The sequence below is a fragment of the Dermochelys coriacea genome, chromosome 17 (assembly GCF_009764565.3).
Source record: "Dermochelys coriacea isolate rDerCor1 chromosome 17, rDerCor1.pri.v4, whole genome shotgun sequence".
NCBI lineage: Eukaryota > Metazoa > Chordata > Testudines > Dermochelyidae > Dermochelys > Dermochelys coriacea.
The window spans coordinates 18173349-18193625 of NC_050084.1; the positions used below are offsets into that span (position 1 = coordinate 18173349).

Genomic DNA, 20277 nt, shown 5'->3' on the forward strand with positions numbered 1-20277 from the left:
AAGAAAATAAATTAGGGGCCATGTTTTCATGTGTTAAAAGTATCATGTGTCCCTGAAAACTAGGAATGCCCCTCTTGTGGGGGACGGTCCCAGTGCCCCAGTTTTTTTGCCTCCCAGAATGAGTTCCAATGTATTTCATGGTGCTTTTCTGTTACTCCCAGGGTTTGGTTGCAAACAAGGACCATGCCATCATGGGAGCCATACATCTGGATCGCAATGCTTATAGCTCTGGTCTTCATCACAGGAACAACTAGCTGCATAATATACTGTGTGTGCCAAAACCACTTCATAAGAGGTAAATGAGCAAAATATATATTATTATTGAGGGCTTGGACTAGAGATTGAAAAGGTCTTAAATCCCTAGACTGAAGTAGATGGCCACAGTCTTTGTCCCTCCCATTGTGTCCAAACCTAGAGCCTTAAAATTCAACCGTTCCTCCCCAACAGTGAAAATTCCTTTTGAATAAGCCTGGACTGTTCCCTACCCTGTACTAATGCTTTGTCCAGTCTACTTTAAATGTCCAAAGCAATGCAAGGTACACCACTTCCTTGGATCCAGTGCATAGGTGAAAAAAATCCACCTATAGGGAAAAAATCCTTGGAAATCATTTCCATGTTGTTGAATAACAAAAATAAACAATCAGTAGGCTGTTAAGTTTCAGAATAGCAGCTGCGTTAGTCTGTATTCGCAAAAAGAAAGGTATTTGTGGCACCTTAGAGTAACCTTAGAGTAATGTATTTGAGCATAAGCTTTCGTGAGCTAACAGCTCACTTCATCGGATGCATTCCCGATGTAGCATTCATCGGATGTAGCTCACAAAAGCTTATGCTCAAATAAATTTGTTAGTCTCTAAGATGCCACAAGTACTCCTTTTCTTTAGGCTGTTAAGGTGACTAATTCTTCACTGGCAGATGGTAACAGAATGCAGTATCTCCACACTTCTGTTTAAATAAGACTGTTTTCCTAGCTCAGTGCCAGCACATTTGAGGGCTTTCAATAGAACAACAAGATTACAATATCATACCAATCACCAACGGATGCATATGTAAGTTAACATTTTAAATATTCTGTTTGTGAGTGGGTCAGAAAACAAAACCTGCCCCTAAATTCTTGATTCTAGACTAGCCCCTCCCAAGTCACAGCAATACAAGTTCATGCGAAGTTCAAAAAGAAGAATGGAATAGATTTATGGTTCAAAATGACTCTCCTTCATTGAAGCCAACATAGGGAATTTCCTTGATCAAAGGGGCTGAAATCCATCCATTGAATCACAGATTGGGGGCTTGGAGTCATTTTGCTGACAAAATATGGAGGAAAAGCTACTAGCTGAATACACAAAGGAAAAAAAAAAACCTACGGACCAGGAAACTCAGCAAATTTCAACCTGCATAAGTGTCTTGCATATCATTTTCAGGGGGCAAGGGCTGTCCCCAAATAGAATTGGAATGAAACTTGACCCACTAAATAGGAGGATGTCTCAAGATCCCATGAATCTTGGGACATCACAGACGATGGTGGCATTTGCTTGGAGGCTCAGGCCCAGATCCTCAAAGTGATTTCAGTAGTGTTAGGCACTTAAATACCTTTGAAGATCTGGGCCCCACTGTCTCCACACTGTCCTGGTTCTCCACTTTCCCATGGTGGCATGACTTCTTGAGGACAGTTGCCCCAAAGTCCCCCTGCTGTGGTGGTAATGTTTCCAATGTGAAGAAGAAAAAAGTTTATACTGCAAATTCTCTGCAGCTTTGAAGGAAGATGATTAGCAGAGTGATAATCTTCTGTTGCTTCCTCTCCTATGCTCTCCTATACAGAGCCTTTGTCCTGTGGCATACCCATAAAGGACTTTTGTGGGATCAGCTGCGGCTCCACTGTATCTGCTGCCCTCCCCACCATTTCATTTTCACCTGTTTTGAGTCCTCTTCACACTCACAAGTGGAAGAGATGATAGGGCCTAGAGTATTCAACTGGTATTCAACTTTTCCTGGAGTTTCTTAATGATCTTCAACATTGCACAGCTGGCTACGGGGTGTGGTGGGGGAATAGCTCAACACACAAAGAAATAAACCTGTTCTTCAGTTAATCTGTGAATGTTCTAAGGGCTGCTCTCACTCAGCTACCTTATGTCAGTGACTGCAAACATACAGAGCTAAGACATGCACACAATGAAGGAACACTGCTTTCCCCTGACATTGGATTCATGTGTCACAGTTTTGCCAATAGCCTGAACAAACTGGCACATTCTGCAGAAAAGTTGTACAGCAATCCCCAGATCTGCACAGCATGGATTGATAAGTTTTTTTTGTAGTTAACTGCAAGAGTTGAGGGCTTTATAAGAGCTCTAAGTCCTCTGTTTCATTCTTTGTTTTACATCCACAGAGCTTGATATTCAGAGAGAAGGTTCTCCAAAAGAAGTCAAAGCACGAGGAACGAAAAGCAGCTTTAGAATCTATCTACATTTATATGGATCCTGTTGCAGCGTATGATGATGATGCAATGCCTGAAACAGTGTATGAAATTAACTGAAAAAGCTACTTGCTACTTTGAAGCAAAAATAAAGATAGCTTATTTTTAAAGACACCACAACCAGCTGGTCACTGTCAAGTTGAAGCATCCTGTCCCCTATAGCCCATAGAGCTAGCTTTAGCATTTATTTTATTTAGTAGTAACACAAGGAACCTACTGGCCCATATCCTGTAAGACATTGGCTTCAGCAGTTAGCATAAAGGCTTGAGGCCTATGGCTTTGGCAAAGAAATGGCCTAACCAACAGCCCTAAGTTTTGGGGAACTGGGAATAGAGCGTTTAAGGGAGAAGTTCGTCCATAACGACACCAACCAAGCCCAGAAACATGAGCTAACACCAGCTTTTGGATATTTAGGATAGAACATCTGCAGATGTCTGACCACAAAAGTGCCGTGACAACAAACTGATGTATATGATATAAATTGAGATTATTCCTATACTAACCTATAGGAGAAGGGCACCTCAACATTAGGGGGAGAAAATACAAATAAGGAAGAGGGAGAAACCCTACTGAATATGGCATTAGACATAGTGGCATCAGCCTAACATATTGCAAAAATTGTATCCCAGCCTAGGTGTGGGACGAGAGAGTGAGGTAGCCATTGGGAGGTGCCAGGATGATGGCCACTGGTGATGAGGAAGATCATGGCTAACATTTCAGGTTGTTCTGCAAGGGATGGTGTGAGTATATGGATGTTCAGATGTATATTCTGTATTATCTCTATCTACCTTCCTGGGTTAGAGTGTTTGTGACTATGCTAAATATATATTAATAAACTATTGTAAATACAGAAGGGTTCCTAAAATGTGAGTGTTGCAACTTAACACTAATTTCAATAATACTGGGCCTGATCATGGGACAAGACCTGTTAACCCTCAGAGCGATAACTGGGAATTCTTAAGTAATCCAATATAATTAATATACAATCCAGAGATTCGGATACAACCCTAGCATTTTCCAAGGCTTTGTGAAATAAGCATTTTATAAACTTAAGACTATGGCCAGAAACAGATCTGCCTGTGTACGTTCTCGATAAGATGGACAAAGAAAGGATGGTTAACACAGGCTTTCTCACAGGTTTTGCTTTGACGGGTTTCAAGTATTCATGGTTGAGATTTTAGAACCAGGAAAGCTTGGGAGGTAAATAGTTAGACATCCAGACCAACAGCTCTCATGGTAAATCTAGCAATATGATGAAATTGAAAATTTCAAAATAAGTGTGAAATGCACTCTAGAGCAATGATTGCACATAGGTACACACAAGTCTCCAGGTTTATCTAGGACAATGGGACACTTACTATAAGGATCATGAAAATAAGAGCTCAAAAAGGAAGTGTAAACATAATACCAACAGCCTACTACTACTACATCAGTGAGAAACATCAGAGCCCTCATCCCAGCTATCTTATGCTGAACTTACTGACATTGCAGGATTTTCCTCTTCATTAGTATTCTCCCTCTCAGGAGTAAGGGATATAAAGAGGCTTTCTGTTAAAGTTGAAGGGCTGTTGTATTTTAATGTGCCTAGAGTTCAGACAACTGGAAAAAAATATCCAACATAACAGTGTGAAGCAGACAAAATTTCTTGTAGAAATAGTGATGTATGCATGATAAGATACAGCTCTCATAAGCAATGGATTTTAAAAAGCAAAGAAGTTAGAGCTGCAACAATGGGACATACTAAGACAATGTAGATAAAGCCTCTGTTTTCTGCAGTTCCAGTTCCATGCTATGACACTAACTCTTCTTTTTAAAAGTCTCTTCTAAAAAGTTATTGCCTGTTTATTTGTCTTTTTTTTTTTTTAAATCTCTTCCTTTGCTATGTATCTCTGTGGTAATATCACTTAACTAAGAGCTTTCTGTTTTTGGACAGTTTGTACAAAATACATTATAACTTGCAATTAATTTGACTATAGCAAAGCAATTCAATGGTAGAGTCAATGAGGATGACAATCCATTCTTAGATTTCCCTTTCAAAACAAGATATGAACTTAAACAAAACGTTTTCAGTTTGCAGCATGCCAATATCTATAAGTTTGCTGAGAAATAGAGGGCTGTCTTTCACAACAAATGCACTGAATGGAAAGGGACAATGCAAGCAAAACGAATCAAACAGTAAATCTCTAAGGGAAAATAATATACGTTTGATAAATATCTTTCCCTTGACAGGACATGCAATAATCTTTGCCTTTCATAGCCCCTGGATTTGAGCAAGATGATCTACTGGATGAGACTTATTTTGAGAGCTGCTCAAAATAAGCAGAAATTTGTTTTATGCTTGTTTTATGCTGCGTTGGCTTGTGCGTTGCATATTGGCTAGTTTTGCGGGCTTGGTTAAGGTTTTTAAAGTATCTTGTCGCTTTTTTTTTTAATGGCTCCCAGGTGTAGCCAATCAGAAAGCTCAAATGGTGGTGATTGCATTTGGATCCTCAAGTTGCTGCATTACCTGTTTCAGAGTAGCAGCCGTGTAGTCTGTATTCACAAAAAGAAAAGGAGTACTTGTGGCAGCTTAGAGGACTAACACATTTATTTGAGCATAAGCTTTCGTGAGCTACAGCTCACTTCATCGGATGCATTTGGTGGAAAATACAGTGGGAAGATTTATATACACACACAGAGAACATGACACAATGGGTTTATCATACACACTGTAAGGAGAGTGATCACTCAACATGAGCCATCACCAGCAGCAGGGGGGGAAAAGGAGGAAAACCTTGTCATGGTGACAAGCAAGGTAGGCCATTTCCAGCAGTTAACAAGAACATCTGAGGAACGGGGTGGGGTGGGGTGGGGGAGAAATAACATGGGGAAATAGTTTTACTTTGTGTAATGAGTCATCCATTCCCAGTCTCTATTCAAGCCCAGTTAATTGTATCCAGTTTGCAAATTAATTCCAATTCAGCAGTCTCTCATTGGAGTCTGTTTTTGAAGCTTTTTTGTTGAAGGATAGCCACCCTCCAGTCTGAAATCGAGTGACCGGAGAGATTGAAGTGTTCTCTGACTGGGTTTTGAATGTTATAATTCTTGACATCTGATTTGTGTCCATTATTCTTTATGAAGAGACTGTCCAGTTTGACCAATGTACATGGCAGAGGGGCATTGGCTGGCACATTACCTGTGATGTCCTCTCTGCACTCCCCCTTCCCACTCCTATAGCCAGACTTTAAGCACTGTCACCAGCACTACCTTAGTTTTTTGGAATTGGATAGAAAGACTTGTCAGGATAAAGACTGCAATTTTTTGTTACCAGAACACAAATCTATAAAATTATATTTGCTTCCCACATTGGAGAAAAAAGGTAGGGGACACTAAATACAGATTCCACAAGTGACTACTTCACAGATCCCTGTTCCCACTACTTCTAATGATTTCCAAAAGCACATCTTATCCATGTAAGCTCACAGCTGACACTGACACATCATGCTAATGCTTCAGAGATTGATAAACTTTACATGCAGGTTGGGACTTTTTTTTTTTTTTTTTTAAAAGCACCGTATAGAAAAGGATAAGAATAGTTTAAAATGAGTGAATTAAAAAAAAAAAAAAGTAAGGGATTGGTCAGTCTCTGTACCAAAAAATGATTAAATACAGTTAGGTCTAGATCAATGTTTTATTAGAAAATACATTCTTGTTCTCGTCATCTAATGCCAGGAGGCAGCTTAATTTACCCAAATTCCTAGACTTGCATGCAATTCTTGGGATAGCAGTTCATCAGAAGTCAATAGTGGGTTCTCATGAGGAGTCTTAAGTTGTGCATCTACCTGCTTTTGGGAAATAAACTCAATGTTTGTGGATTGTCATTTGCCAGAGATGAAGATTAATTCCTGTTTCCTGGATTGGGCAGATCCATAATGAAAGAAGTAACTGTATCTCTCTTATTTCAGTGTTTCTTCAGCATTAGGTTATAATTGAACATCTCTTCCCTGTCTCTGCTCTCATTTAGCAAGTTGATAATGCTTTTGAAGTATTTCACAAATTCCATGCGACATCCTCAGGATCTTCTTCCAGGCTGGAGTGTATTAGTTTCAGTTTGTTCAGTGGTGAAGCTTTGAAGTTGCACACAAAAAAATTAAAAATAAAGGTTACTATATTCACTTTAATACAAATGCATTTACAGTTTTCTTGAGTTCATAGGACTGTTTATACTACTCAAAGCATTTTGAAAATCCAGATGCATTAAGTTACGGCTGTCCAGCATAACATGTAACATTTAAAAAAATGATGCATCAGTAATACAATGAACTAAGTTCATCGATGGATAAATCCCTTGAAAAACTGAAAGTATATATTTTGCAATCACATATTTAGACACAAAGTGAAATTCAGCCAATATGTAGGAATTTTAATCAATTCATTCAGATATTATTTAATCACTTGAAATTATAAGTATTTTTACATTTAAATCTAAAAATGTTTGGAACAAATAGATCTACCCACTGCGATTCAACTATTCAAATTAGAAATTGCTTATGCACTACCAAACTCAGAAAAATTCTTTAGATAAGCAGCAATGAGGGGAAAGTAAACACAAAGTGTATAGTACAGGTTAATGGAGGTTTAATCTGCTGTAATGTGGGAACGGTTCTTGAAGCGTTACCTTTCTGGTCTGATTATTCTATATGTTTTTTATTGTGGACACACACAAAACTTTCCACATTTGCTTTTTAGTTTTTATTGTGCAGTACAAAAACTTACAGCCTCTCCTTGCAAGTTCTGATACTGTATAGTTCTATTATCTTTATTTAGATGTCATTTTCTGAAATATGTTTTCCTCCATATTTCTTCATGTTAACCATTTCTAGATGGCTTTCTTTGAACTCCTGTTGTAAAGCCACATTAAAACAGGACCTTTTGATAGAATCTCTGTCTCATGGATGCAGTCAGCTTCTTCCATCAAAAGATCTGGGGTCTGATTTTCTTCTCACTTACAACCGGTGTATGTCACAGCACTGCCACTGAAGTCAGTTATACTGGTGTAATGCAATATAACTGAAAAGAGCATGAGGTCCCTAACTTTTCAAATCCATTTTTGTTTTCATCTTCACTAGTGACATAGCAGTTTACTCTCATTTGGACTAGATGGCTTCATTTAGATGTATGTAAAAATTGAGTTTTTAGACACCTTTGTAAGTACAAGGAAGATAATCTCTTATTTCAATTGAGCTACTCCTGGGGTGCTTATAAAATGCTGATTTAAAATGCCTCTACAAATGGCTGCTAAATAGACAAAACTACAGAGGGACCATATTAAAGTTAGAAACCCTCATGCAAGGGATAGTGTTATTTAGGACTTGCTATCAGGAGATCTATTCCTGATTCAGCCATAAACTCTCTGAATAACCTTGTTTTCCCCATCTGTGAAATGGGGATATATTTACTTATTTAATTAATTCATGGTTACACTTTGAGATTCTCAGATAGAAGAAATTATAGAAATGCAAAAAGTCAAAAAGAGTCACCAGCTTTGAAAGTTAAGTGATAATTAAAAACCTCTGTTTCATCTTCTTACCCAAGGACAGGTTTTCTGTGTCCCCTGCACTGCCTGGCTTGTGGTGTGCAATTAGGAGACACTGGCTATCTAGTAACTGCTGTTGCTGCACAAAGCAGGAGTACCATTTTCAATTTCCTTCAGGTGACTGGGAAGTTCTGGGTTGAAGACTATTACAACACCATGGGAGTCTTTCATCAGAGCTGGCCAGCAAGTTTCAAACCTTGAAAAGCAGGTAAATGGAAAATGGTAAGGTTGGTAGACCCAAAATTGGCAATTGTTTTTACTTAATATTACTTAGAACTCCACATAGTTTATGTATTTGTGTTCTCCTCAAACACAGATCTGTCAGTGTTTTTCCCTATAAAAATTAGGGAAGCTTGCTGTCAATATAGCAAACTTCGAACACATTTTTGTTCTAGACAAACACAATAGCCTCCTAATTAGTCAGAGTCAGAGGCCAGAAGAGACCACTAAATCATCTGTCTGACCACCTGTATATCACAGACCATCCACACCACCTAGCACCCACACACACTAAACCCATCACAAGCAACCCCATCATACAATTGCACTCATAAATTTGTCCATCTCTCTTAAAACTAATTAAGGTTGTTTTCCCCACCCCCACAACTCCTACAGGAAGACTGTTCCAGAATCTCACTACTCAGATGGTTGAAATCTTCTAATTTCCAGCATGAATTTGTTGATGGCCAGTTATATCCATTGTTTTTGTGTCAACACTGTCCTTTATCTTAAATTGCTAAATTGTAATCTATTGTACAACGTAACATTTGGTGAAAGATGCGTTTAAAATCTTTCTCCTAAAGAGCTGACTTGTGGAGTAGTCCCATTCCTACAAATTTAGCATTTTAGGCAGACTCTTCCACTCACACAGAAACGCACTGACTTCAACAGGCATATGTATCTAGCCAGGTGGATCATTTAAGGGATTTGTGTCCCCCAAGTCATCTAGGTCCCAATCCCATATTCCTGTGCACCTAGAATTCCTGCTGAGCTCTTAGAGTAACGCCTGCTAAGCTCTCAAAGATCACCATCAACTTGTTCTAGTAACAGTTCATAAAGCGAGTTAGAAGGAGTTTCAGATTCTACACCTGCCCTTGAATTCCCCTGACAATTTGTGGTATTACGACCAAAAGTTTTCCTTTTTAAAAATGTTTTCTATTCCTGGCTGTTATAAACCTACTCCTCACATTGCCACCACTACAACAGGGCAAAAAGACTGACTTTAAAAAAAAAAAAAAAAAAGTATTAGCACCTGAGTCCCAATCAAGACTGGGGCCCAACTGTACTTAGCTCTGCAGAAATATGTACAAGGCTATTCCCACAAAGGACTTAATCTAAAAGAGTTGTCAAATGAAGAAAGCAACAAACTGAAAAAATTGCAAAACATTTTTCCTCTAACCTCTTTCAGTTACTCAGTGGTGAGTAAAAGAGACTTCAGAGAAAAGTGTGATTTTTAAGTTGATTCTGTCCAAGTATTTTACTGCTTTAGAGACAGGGAGTGACCTTGTCTCAAGGTTAGTCTTCACTACCGTGCTAAATCGCATCAATGGCAGCGGCGCCAATTTATGGTGTCTGATGAAGACACATTACATCAATGGGTGAGCGCTTTCTTGTCTACGTAATTACTCTACCTATAGAGTAGGCGGAAGCTATATCGGCGGAAGAAAGTAAATAAGGAAGCGTTATTTACTCCTTATAATACAAGAACTAGGGGTCACTAAATGAAATTAATAGGCTGCAGGTTTAAAACAAACAAAAGGAAGTATTTTTTCACAATGCACAGTCAATCTGTGGAACTCTTTGCCAGAGGATGTTATGAAGGCCAAGCCTAAAACTGGGTTCAAAAAAGAACTAGATAAATTCATGGAGGATAGGTCCATCAATGGCTATTAGCCAGGTTGGGCAGGGACGGTGTCCCTAACTTCTGTTTGCCAGAAGCTGGGAATGAGTGACAGGGGATGGATCACTTGGTGATGACCTGTTCTGTTCATTCCCTCTGGGGCACCTAGCACTGGCCACTGTCGGAAGACAGGATACTGGGCTAGATGGACCTTTGGTCTGACCCAGTATGACCATTCTCATGATATAAGGGAGACAAGGTGGGTGAAGAAGAGCTCTGCGTAAGCTCAAAAGCTTGTCTCTCTCACCAACAGAAGTTAGTCCAATAAATTATATTGCCTCACCCGCCTTTGTTAAAATAACGTGAAGTGTCAAGAACACTAAAAGCCACTTACTTTTGATCACCGCCACAATCCCACAGCTCAAATCGACACCCCGCCCCTTTACTGTTGCCATTCATATTTGGTTTCTCATATTCCAGGATCCTAAAAACAGAAGTGGATTTAGGGCATGATAAGATTCTACAAGGCCATCCTGGAAAAAGCGTGACATCCCCTGGGGGAGCTGTTTTAAAGGTCTCCTCTCAGTATGCATGGTGCGTGGCTTCACTCACCTCACTCCTTGAGTGGGGACGTAGCTGCTAATGCCTTCTGTGCTCTCTGACAGAAAGTTTGCCAAGACGGATTTTCCAGACTGCCAGAAATGGGAGCAAAAGGCACGTGTGTTAATAAAACAACACCCAGCGTTTGCAGCGGGGCTCAGGGGGAAGGGCGGGGCAGGCTGCATATCCCAGTTTGGAACATGATTTGTGCTGTTTGGGGTGGGTGGGGGCTACTTCCCTGTACCCCGGGGGTGGGGCCCGTAGGATCTTTGTGGGCTTGGATCCTGGCGGGCTCCCAGCTGGGCTGTTCACGTTGACGGGGGAGGGGGAGGGGGAGACACACACAAGACCCGGGGCCCCCATTTGGCCACTCGGATGAGACACAGCCAAGGCTCGGGGGGGGGGGCGGGGAGGGGAGCTTGGCTAATCACACGGGGCGCCGACGAGGCCCCTGTGGGGCAGGTCCGAGGCTCAGGGGCGGAGGCCCCGACACACACACGGGGCCTGTTCCCGGGGGCGGGGACTCCCCGGGGCCCTACTCAGCCGCCGGGCGGGGCGGGGCCGAGCCTCGCACTCACCTCACTGGGGCCCACGAACAGGATCTTGGCCTTCAGCATCCCGCGCGCGCTGCCCCGGCGGCCTGGGATGGGCCGCGCGGCGCCCCTAGCAACGCGGCGTCGTTGCCAAGGGCGCAGGGAAGCCGCCCTGCCATTGGAGCGGAGCCTGGCCCGGGGGGTCACGTGCTGCAGGGAGCCCCCCCCCCTCCCTGCTCCTTGTGACCCCTCCCCGGGTTCTCTTCCCCTCCCCTTTTCTCCAGTCCCTGGGACTTGTCTCGTTCCAGCCCCTTTCTCCCCCCCCCCCCCGAGCCTCCTTTCCTGGTGTTTAGCGGCTCTCCCCGCTTATCTCGCCCCAGCCCCTGAGTTCCTGCTCTAGTCATTAGTGCCCCCCAGGGCAGCTTGCACTGCGACAAGGCCCTGGGGTGCGGTTCACCCGCTTTGTGAGTGCTGCACTCCTCTGGGTTGGGAGCTCTTAGTTGGGACTAAAACAGATCCCCTTTTGGTTTAGCTTCAGGGTTGGCTTTGTTTTTTTAAAAAACAAAGCAAAAATTGAAACATTTTCAGCCTTAAGCGTCTCCACAGGGGTGTGCACCAGACCAATAAAAGGGGCAAATTACAAGCTGTACTGTTATTTTGGTGCACATTTGTGTCTAGACCAGGCCTTATGATGAGGTCAGGAAATTGGCTAACTTTCTTCACAAGAAAAAGGAGGACTTGTGGCACCTTAGAGACTAACAAATTTATTAGAGCATAAGCTTTCGTGAGCTACAGATGAAGTGCATCCGATGAAGTGAGCTGTAGCTCACGAAAGCTTATGCTCTAATAAATTTGTTAGTCTCTAAGGTGCCACAAGTACTTCTTTTCTTTTTGCGAATACAGACTAACACAGCTGCTACTCTGAAACCTTTCTTCACAAGGTTATTCAACATTTTCCTAGCTTTATGGAGGTAGACTCTTATCACAGAACCTGAAAAGATTCTTAGCTCAATGGTAAGGGCACTAGCCAGGGACTCGAGAACCCAGGTTTCGGTTTCCTATTCTGCCACAGACTTCCTGCGTTACCTTGCACAAGTCAATTAGGACCAAATTCACAATGGCTCCTAACTTCCATCAAAATCAAAGGAAAGTAGGAGCCTAAACTAAACACCTTTGTTGATCTGAGCCTAGTCCACTGTAGAAGTGAGGCTAGCAGTACTTCCCGGAGGATAATATATTAGAAGATTATGAATCACTCACTGGCTACTTCTCTGAGCCATAAAATATAGATGGGCTGTGAGAAATGCCAATCTCTGGTATAGTTTTCAGAACACATGGATCTTGTGATACTGACTACAGAATTTCCTGAAACCACCAGCATGAGCACTGAAGAGGCAAAGTTTCTTATTAAGGCTTTTTTAAGGGAGCAGGAAGCATTCTAAAGGCCCAGCATATAGGTAAAAATCTGGCAACCAGATGGATTGCTTCAGAGCTGTTTAGAGCCCAGGTACAGTAACAGTTTAAGACAAGCTTTCAAATTGGGCCTTTAGGTGCTACCATAATATAAAAGTTTACTAGTGCTACTAATAAAAGTGAAACAGGATTGTTTTGTTCCCAGTGAGAGGATTACAGTGTTTCCAGTAGCCTGCAGACCTATTTGCTGTCTCACTCACTACATAAAGTGGTTTAGGATTGTTTAGTGTCCCAGGAGCATGGGTGTCATTTATGCCACGTTTAAAGGATCAGAAATAATCCATTGTTTCCAGGGCAAGTTATGAGAGAGAAAGATAATGCAAGAAAGCCAGCTGCACATAGTCTCAACCAGATATTTGATTCTGTTTTAGCAGATTGGGATGCATTTTTCTGCTTTTTGAAACATATAGCCACCTCATCCCAATTTCACACCTCGTTAGGTCAATTTGTAATTAGTTCATTCTGCTGCAAGACTATATGCTACATACTGGTTCCACTTGCTTTCAGAGAAAAGACAGAAGTGACACAGAGAGAGAAAACTAGGACAATTTTGCACTTATAAACTGGCAGATGTAACCATTGTAATGTCTAGCAGTGCACAAAGAGAAACTGATATAATGGTTCTAATGTAGACAGGCCCGCTGACAGTAACTCTGGGCCCCAGGGCAGAACAGTCAATGTTCCCCCTAGAAAGGGATGGCTGAGCATAGGACACGACTTTTGTCCTGTTGATAACACCTTAGAACCCACTATGCGTAACTTGTGACGTTGCTTAATCTAGTTAACTTTTTTCCCAGTTACAGCACCAATATTGAACAAATTGTGAGTCTAAATACAATGTAGAATTTATTGTTTTGAATTATATTTAAATTAAATAAATACTTTTGGACTGAAATTTATTAATATAAAACATTTAAAGAAGCACAAAGTAAGAAAACTCCTAAAGTATCAGGTAGGCTAATTAAACACCTAATCGTGATTCAGGTGTAATCTAAAGACTAGGAAAAAACTGATATACAAAATGTAACTGAATATGACCAACAAAGTTAAAATATACAATACAATACTTGTGCTGCTGTGGGACAGCAACACCCAGAGCAATGAGGAGACGGCAGGTCTGGTGCGCCACATCTACCAGGAGATCTCCGAGGAGGCGGCCGGGGCAAAGGCACAGGGAAAACCCACCCCTTATTCCCTGTCTGAGCAGTGGAGGTGGCCCCTCATCCTGCGCTTATGATAGCGGCTCATCAGCCAGTACTAGCCACAGCGAATCGGGGGCTAGCCCTGGCTGCCTCTTGGCAAACTTAGGGCGGCTCAATTGGGTGGCTGAACTTGCTGGCTTGTGTTTGGCGAGGAGCTGCAGCCCTGGGAGTGGAAATCAGGTAGCGCAGAGGGAGCTTGTTCTTCTTTAAAGTCTCCCTATCCTCAGCCCCACAGCTGGAGAGCCACCACGGCAGACACAGCGGCTCCCGAGCAGCCAGCAAGCTACACGGTTCCCAGGCTGCTGTTGCTGACTCTCTGCCAGATTGCCAGGCCAGCAGAGTGCAGCAGCGCTCTGGCAAACTGTGACTGGCACAATGAGGGACGGTGCTCTGTACAGAGCAGCAGGAAACCAGATTTCTTTTTTTTTTTAAATCTTAATTTTTATTTTAAAAATATGTATCTATCCCACCCCCCAGGCCCTTTTAAATCGCTAGGTCCCTGGGCAATGGACCCCTTTGTCATCCCCCCCACACACACACTGTCGGTGGGCCTGAACGTGGACAACAGTGCAGAAAAGTCAAAAATCTGAGCAAGAGGTAACAATAAAACCTAACCATTGGTTAAAGGAAAGAGGGCTGTTTGCACATCTACCCAACAATCAATTGTGATCTTCATAATCAAATGAGCTGTCAGATGATATAAAGTGCATGTGTTTTTTTATATCAATCACAAGGAGTAAGAGGATCATATCTTATAAATTTTCAGAAGTACCTATGTGATTTAAACTCTTACCTACCTAAATCACTTTTGAAAATAGAAGTTAGGCTCCCAACTCACATAGATGCTTTTGAAAATTGTACCCAAAATCAATCTAATGATTTTTAACAATTTAAGCCATTCAGGTATTTTGTTTTTCAGATTAAATTACTGATATATTTCCCCCAGCAATCCATATTCTCTTAAATTGCTGGTTCAAAAGCATTATGCTTGGCTTTGGCCTTTACCCTGAGCCTCTCTCTTTAGTGTAAAGGGCGATGAAGAAGAGACTAGCAGTCAGTTAATGGTATTGTATCTCTTTTTCAGCAAACATTTGTAAAGCAGTAGTGTTTAAAATCTGAACAGACTTACCTTAAAAAACAACAAAAGACCTGTTACTTTGTTCAATTCCTCACATTTAAACAGATTACAGGTTTCAGAGTAGCAGCCGTGTTAGTCTGTATTCGCAAAAAGAAAAGGAGTACTTGTGGCACCTTAGAGACTAACAAATTTATTAGAGCAAAAGCTTTCGTTTTTTCCACCAAATGCATCCGATGAAGTGAGCTGTAGCTCACGAAAGCTTATGCTCTAATAAATTTGTTAGTCTCTAAGGTGCCACAAGTACTCCTTTTCTTTTTATTAAAACAGATTGCATCTCTTGCCTCACCAGAGCCAGATGTACACTTTATGCGCCCCTAGGCGCAGCATCTTCAGCGCACCCCCGCCTACAGCTGACCTTTGTGTTTTCTGTAAAAAATGAAACTTTAACCCACTTTTAACTTTTAGGCGCCCCTAGAACACCGGTGCCCTTAGGCATGCTTCTTCTGTGCCTAATTGGAAATCAGGCCCTATGCCTCACTGTAAACGTTGGCAGAGAAATCCAAGTGGTCAGAATATTTGTTTAATGCAGTGAATTAGAAGCAGAAACACCATGACAAAATCTGCATCCCAGGTACACACTGCAGACATAATCACTTCTGTGGGCTGCAACATCGGACTGGGGCAGAATTTGGCTGGCAGAGTTTAATTTTAAGTTATAGCTGCAAAGCCTGCAAATGAAATAAACATTCGTAGTTCTTTTTGCAAAGCGATTGCTGAGATCACATTCGTTCCATGGAGCAATAGTAACACCTAGTGGCTAAACATGCCCATTCATTTCCTCATTTGTTTCCTCTCTCAGATTAGTGTGCCGCACAGGACTTGGCACGATTGCCAGTTTTGACTTGAGAGGCCAGCACTTACACTCTCTAGGGATTTGCCTCTTTTCCCTCCACCCTGTTCTGTTTTCTGTTAGAAGTGGTAGGTGAAATATGAAACTTCATTCCTCTCTCCCCCCCAACCCTCCTTTCACATTTCTGGCTAACGTGGGAAGTTGTTTCAGTCCATCTAGGTCTGTAAGTGGGTGGGCTGTGCTCTGCCTGGCCTACTGCTTCCAGTGGAGAGAACTCCAATCTCCTCAAGGAATCCATAATACTAAAGGATCAAGCTGATCATCTGGTAGAGGTTGGTGACCTTGGTGCATTTGATAATGGTGTGTTAACTTGCCTATGTTAAGGCCGTGCAACCTGATAGGTTCCAAGAAGTAACATTTGTGACGATCAGTAAGATGTGGTATACACAGTTATTGACCATAGCCTCCTGGGGCAGCTAATTCATCAAAAAGGCTCCCCTGACAAACTGGCATTTGAGAGGAAAATAACCTAAAGTTTTTACTGTATTAGCAGAGGAGCTGCTTGGAAAGTGTTTTTAACCCCTTCTGCCCCCTTCCCCTGAAAGTTGGAATTTTTTTTATCAGCCAAAACACAGAATATTTTGGTTTGGAAATACCGCCATGATGCCTCATAGGAGTTGTAATTCAGCTGCTTTCATGTGTCCATTCTCTTCTGCTGACTGGACAGATTGAATCTACCATGATGCACAATGCTCTCCCTTCTTGGTCAGCTGCGTGGTGCATCATTGGAGGTGAAGTCTGGTTGGGGAACCTTGCCTGCAGAAGAAAATGGGGAAATGAGGCAAGGTGGTGACATTTCCAAAGCAAAATATTTTGGTTTTTGATTGTTCTCCAAAGGTTCAAGGTTTTCATGGAAAGCAGATTGGATTAATTAACAATTTTCCATCAAAAGACAGTTTTGGTGGAAAATTATCAGCCAGCCCTAGTTAAGCAGGTCCTCATGGTCTGATTCTATGACCCTGGATCGCGTTCTCACTAGTGTAAATCCAGCGTAACTCCATTGAAATCAATGGAGTTACATTGGTACAATACTGGTGTGAGAGGAGACTCAGGAGCTTTGAGACCAGGGAGAAAAAAGGACTTGGTCACGAGAGGGCTGTGCATTTCCTGGAAGCTGTTGAGCAACCCAGCTTCCACAGAGGCTCATAGCATGTCACAGGATTGGGTTAAAAATCCGCAGCATTTGTTCAGTATATTTATTTTATCAGCAGCAGAACTACATAATGCTGCATATGTTAAACAAAGCGATTAGCATGTTGAACAATAGAACCAGGCAAAATTTAGTGACCCCATTACACAAGGCTTAGAGCCGCATGGTTTTGTTTTGAGTTTTGGTTTTGAATCAAAAATCTCAGAGTGAAACATGGGCAGCTCTGGAGTTTACTTCCCCCATTCCGAGAGCGTCCAATGACTAAACTGACAATGTACCATGAAGGTTATTTATTCGGGGGGTGAGGGGGGGGGAGGGAATCCTGAATGATTGCACTGAAGTTAAGGAAAAAAAATTCCATTAACGTCAGTGGGACCAGGGCTTAGTCCTGAGGCTTTTGCTTGCAAAATGGATTGCTGGCAAGAAAGAGGGTTTGTGGATTGGAAGGGTTTTTTTGTTGTTTGTTTTCTTGAGTTATCATTGTATCACTTCGGCATTTAGCACCAAACAAGAGTTTCTAAATCCTGCATGCCTTGCAAACATCACACTTCCACTAAGGTACCTGGGCCTAGTCACATCTCTTCTTGGGTGTCCCAGTCATCTTAAGCTATTCCATTGAAGACAATAGAGTGACACCAGTAATTAATATGGCTCAGACTCCAAAGCCAAGTTATCTTCCTTCCCTTTTTCTCTATTGCTATCAACAGTTCTACCAAACTAATGCCGAGCAGCAAAAGGACACACTTTTCCCTACTCCCTCCATAACCTTAGCTTTGATTTAAAAAGCACATTTCTAGCCTTTTCATAACATAGAACTTTCAAAACAACCATGTAGATATGGATAAAAGTTTCTTACTTTTCCTAAAATCACCAGGGAGATCATATCAGCTCCTTAGAAGTAAGAAAGGGAAAACACCACAGGAACTATAGGCACTTACCAGCTGAAAACAAGAAGGCTTCAGCAAATAATCAACTACAAAATGACTACTTTAGAGTGACAGCTATGTGTGGGTGTGCATGTGCATTGTCTTTGTATCTAATTTAGAGGGCTAGCCACACCCCCTTCCTGCTGTGAAAGGTGTTCTGGGAAAAAAAGTCATGTAAGAGTATACCTTACAGTAGGAAGATTTATGAGGAGCTGGGCTCTCACTAATGAAAGTGCTATTTGATCAGGTTTATATTGTTACTGTATTCTACAACTAACTTGGGTTATAGCTGTTTAGATTTAACCTTTGGGGCCTACAAAGTCCATAGTTATAGGTATGTCAATTTTTGTAGTGTCCCCTTTCTCCTTTCTGATGCTGTGCTCACCCACCCCAACTCATAGCTGCATGGGGACTGCTACCTGAGCTAGGGCCACCATAAGCTTCTTGTTTGCTATCAGCTGGCTAATTAGCTGAGGTGCTAATGTGGTTTCCAAACATGAGTGGGATAGTTTGGTTGATGGCAGTCAGCAAAAAGGATACAAAAGGAGGGACCGTGGCTTCGTAACTCTACCCTTATCCCCTTCAAAGGCAACAATAGTACCTTTGGGGCAGGAGAAAATGGAAATGACGTGGAAGCAGGCAAATCAGTATCGAGATACCTCCCATCCTCAGAGGAAAAGAAGAAACAGAAATTATGAGCGATAAGACACCAAAGAGGGGATCAGTACAGAGCAGCAATAGGCAAAGAGATATGGGAGGACCAGGCAGAAACAATGGAATGCGAAGGGGATGGAGAAATAAGAATTTGGAGATCAAAGGGTATTTCAAGAACAGAAAAAAGGGAAAACAAGGCAAAGTAACATGGAAGGTGTAGACAGAAGAGAAGGGTTAAATAACAAAGACAAAGAATGAGAATCATAGAATTGTAGGACTGGAGGGGACCTTGAAAGGTCATCTAGTCCAGTCCCCTGCACACATGGCAGGACTAAGGCCATGTCTACACTTACTGGTAGATGAACACTGCTGTGATCCATGCAACAGTGTCTATTTAGTGGGTCTGGTGAAGACCCGCTAAGTCAATGGCAGAGCGCTCTCCCGTCAACTCCAGTACTCAGCTCCCTGAGAAGAGTAAGTCAAGTCGGAGGGAGAGTGTCTCCCGTCGACACAGCAAAATGTATACACTGCTGTAAATCGACCTAATCTACGTCGACTTCAGTTACGTTATTCATGTAACTAAAGTAGCATAACTTAGGTTGACTTACCGTGGTAGTGTAGACCAGCACTAAGTATTATGTAGACCATCTCTGCCAGGTGTTTGTCTACCTGCTCTTAAAAATCTCTAAAGATGGAGATTCCACAACCTCCCTAGGCAATTTATTCTGGTGCTTAACTACCCTCACAGTTAGAAAGTTTTTCCTAATGTCCAATCTAAACCACCCTTGCTGCAATTTAAGCCCATTGCTTCTTGTCCTATCCTCAGATGTTAAGGAGACCAACTTTTCTCGCTCCTCCTTATAACAATCTTTTATGTACTTGAAGGAAGATGATGCTTCTGAAAGAGAGGAAAAAAGAAACTGAGGAAGGAGGATTAGGAAAATGAGAGACAAAATGGTGTACAGAAGAGCAGAATAAATCAGAGAAGAAGGGGACAAAGTAATGCAAGAAGGGAAAAAGGTAAGAAAAGATGATAACTTGTAGCTTATATCAGGAATGTAAAAGAACTTGATTCAGTTATGCATTAATACCTAATACTAAAAGTGGAGAATACATAAATATGTGTGTATATTCTCCCAGAATGGGTTTTATTTTATAGGTCCCCATCTAAGAGGAGGGATGGTATCATGGGTAAAGCACAGGACTGGGAACCAGGAGTGAGAGTCTTTACTCTGCCTCTAAGAGACTTAGCACAGAACTCACAGTTGTAGGAAGGAGACTAATGTTGCTTTACACCCACTTGGCCATGGACTGCTCTGAGGGTAGGATGACCAGATGTCCTGATTTTATAGGGACAGTCCCAATTTTCCGGTCTTTTCTATATAGGTTCCTATTACCCCTGTCCTGATTTTTCACACTTGCTGTCTGATCACCCTGTCTGAGGGTCTAAGTTATGGCAACCTTCTGTGACTACTGTGGGCCGCAGCACTGCTTAGAATCTCCACACTGCTGCATGCTATCACTCTGGTGCTCAGCCCTGCCCTAGCCTGCTCCAAAGCCAGGGTTTGTGAGGGGTTCCTCAGAAGAAAGACGGCTGTTTTCCACAGTTCCTACATGCAGGGAATCTTCCCCCCACAGGAGTCAGAACTGGGATTTTAGGATCCTTCTACCCTGCATAAAGGGGCTAGAGCAACGGTGCAGAGTTCTGTTCTCTGGCTGGGCTGTAGAATCCCTACCCTTCCTTGGATGAGTCATTTAGGCAAAAACTTTGCAAATTTGTGGGTCTTAATTAAGGCATTTGCTAGCTTAAGCCATCCATTTAGGTACCTAAATATAGATGTAAGGGCTTAACTTTTAGGCCTCCAAGTTTGA

The 20277-nt window shown here is 42.0% G+C and overlaps 1 protein-coding gene and 1 long non-coding RNA gene across 2 annotated transcripts in view; one reads left to right on the forward strand and one right to left on the reverse strand.

Annotated features, from left to right (window-relative positions):
- The first annotated feature begins 162 nt into the window (after nt 1–162).
- LOC122456962 lies at nt 163–3210 on the forward strand. The gene is made up of 3 exons (XR_006276176.1): nt 163–295; nt 969–1046; nt 2378–3210. It is a non-coding gene; the product is annotated as an uncharacterized LOC122456962 (long non-coding RNA).
- Nucleotides 3211–6120: 2910 nt separating this feature from the next.
- The window catches only part of IFT22 (intraflagellar transport 22), a 30051-nt gene continuing 15894 nt past the window's right edge, over nt 6121–20277 (reverse strand). Inside the window, 8 exon segments of the mRNA XM_038375777.2 lie at nt 6121–6511; nt 6514–6570; nt 8034–8141; nt 8144–8235; nt 10274–10363; nt 10492–10571; nt 11058–11142; nt 19186–19189. Coding sequence (XP_038231705.1) covers nt 6405–6511; nt 6514–6570; nt 8034–8141; nt 8144–8235; nt 10274–10363; nt 10492–10571; nt 11058–11096 — 573 coding nt within the window. The 5' untranslated portion in view covers nt 11097–11142; nt 19186–19189 and the 3' untranslated portion in view covers nt 6121–6404.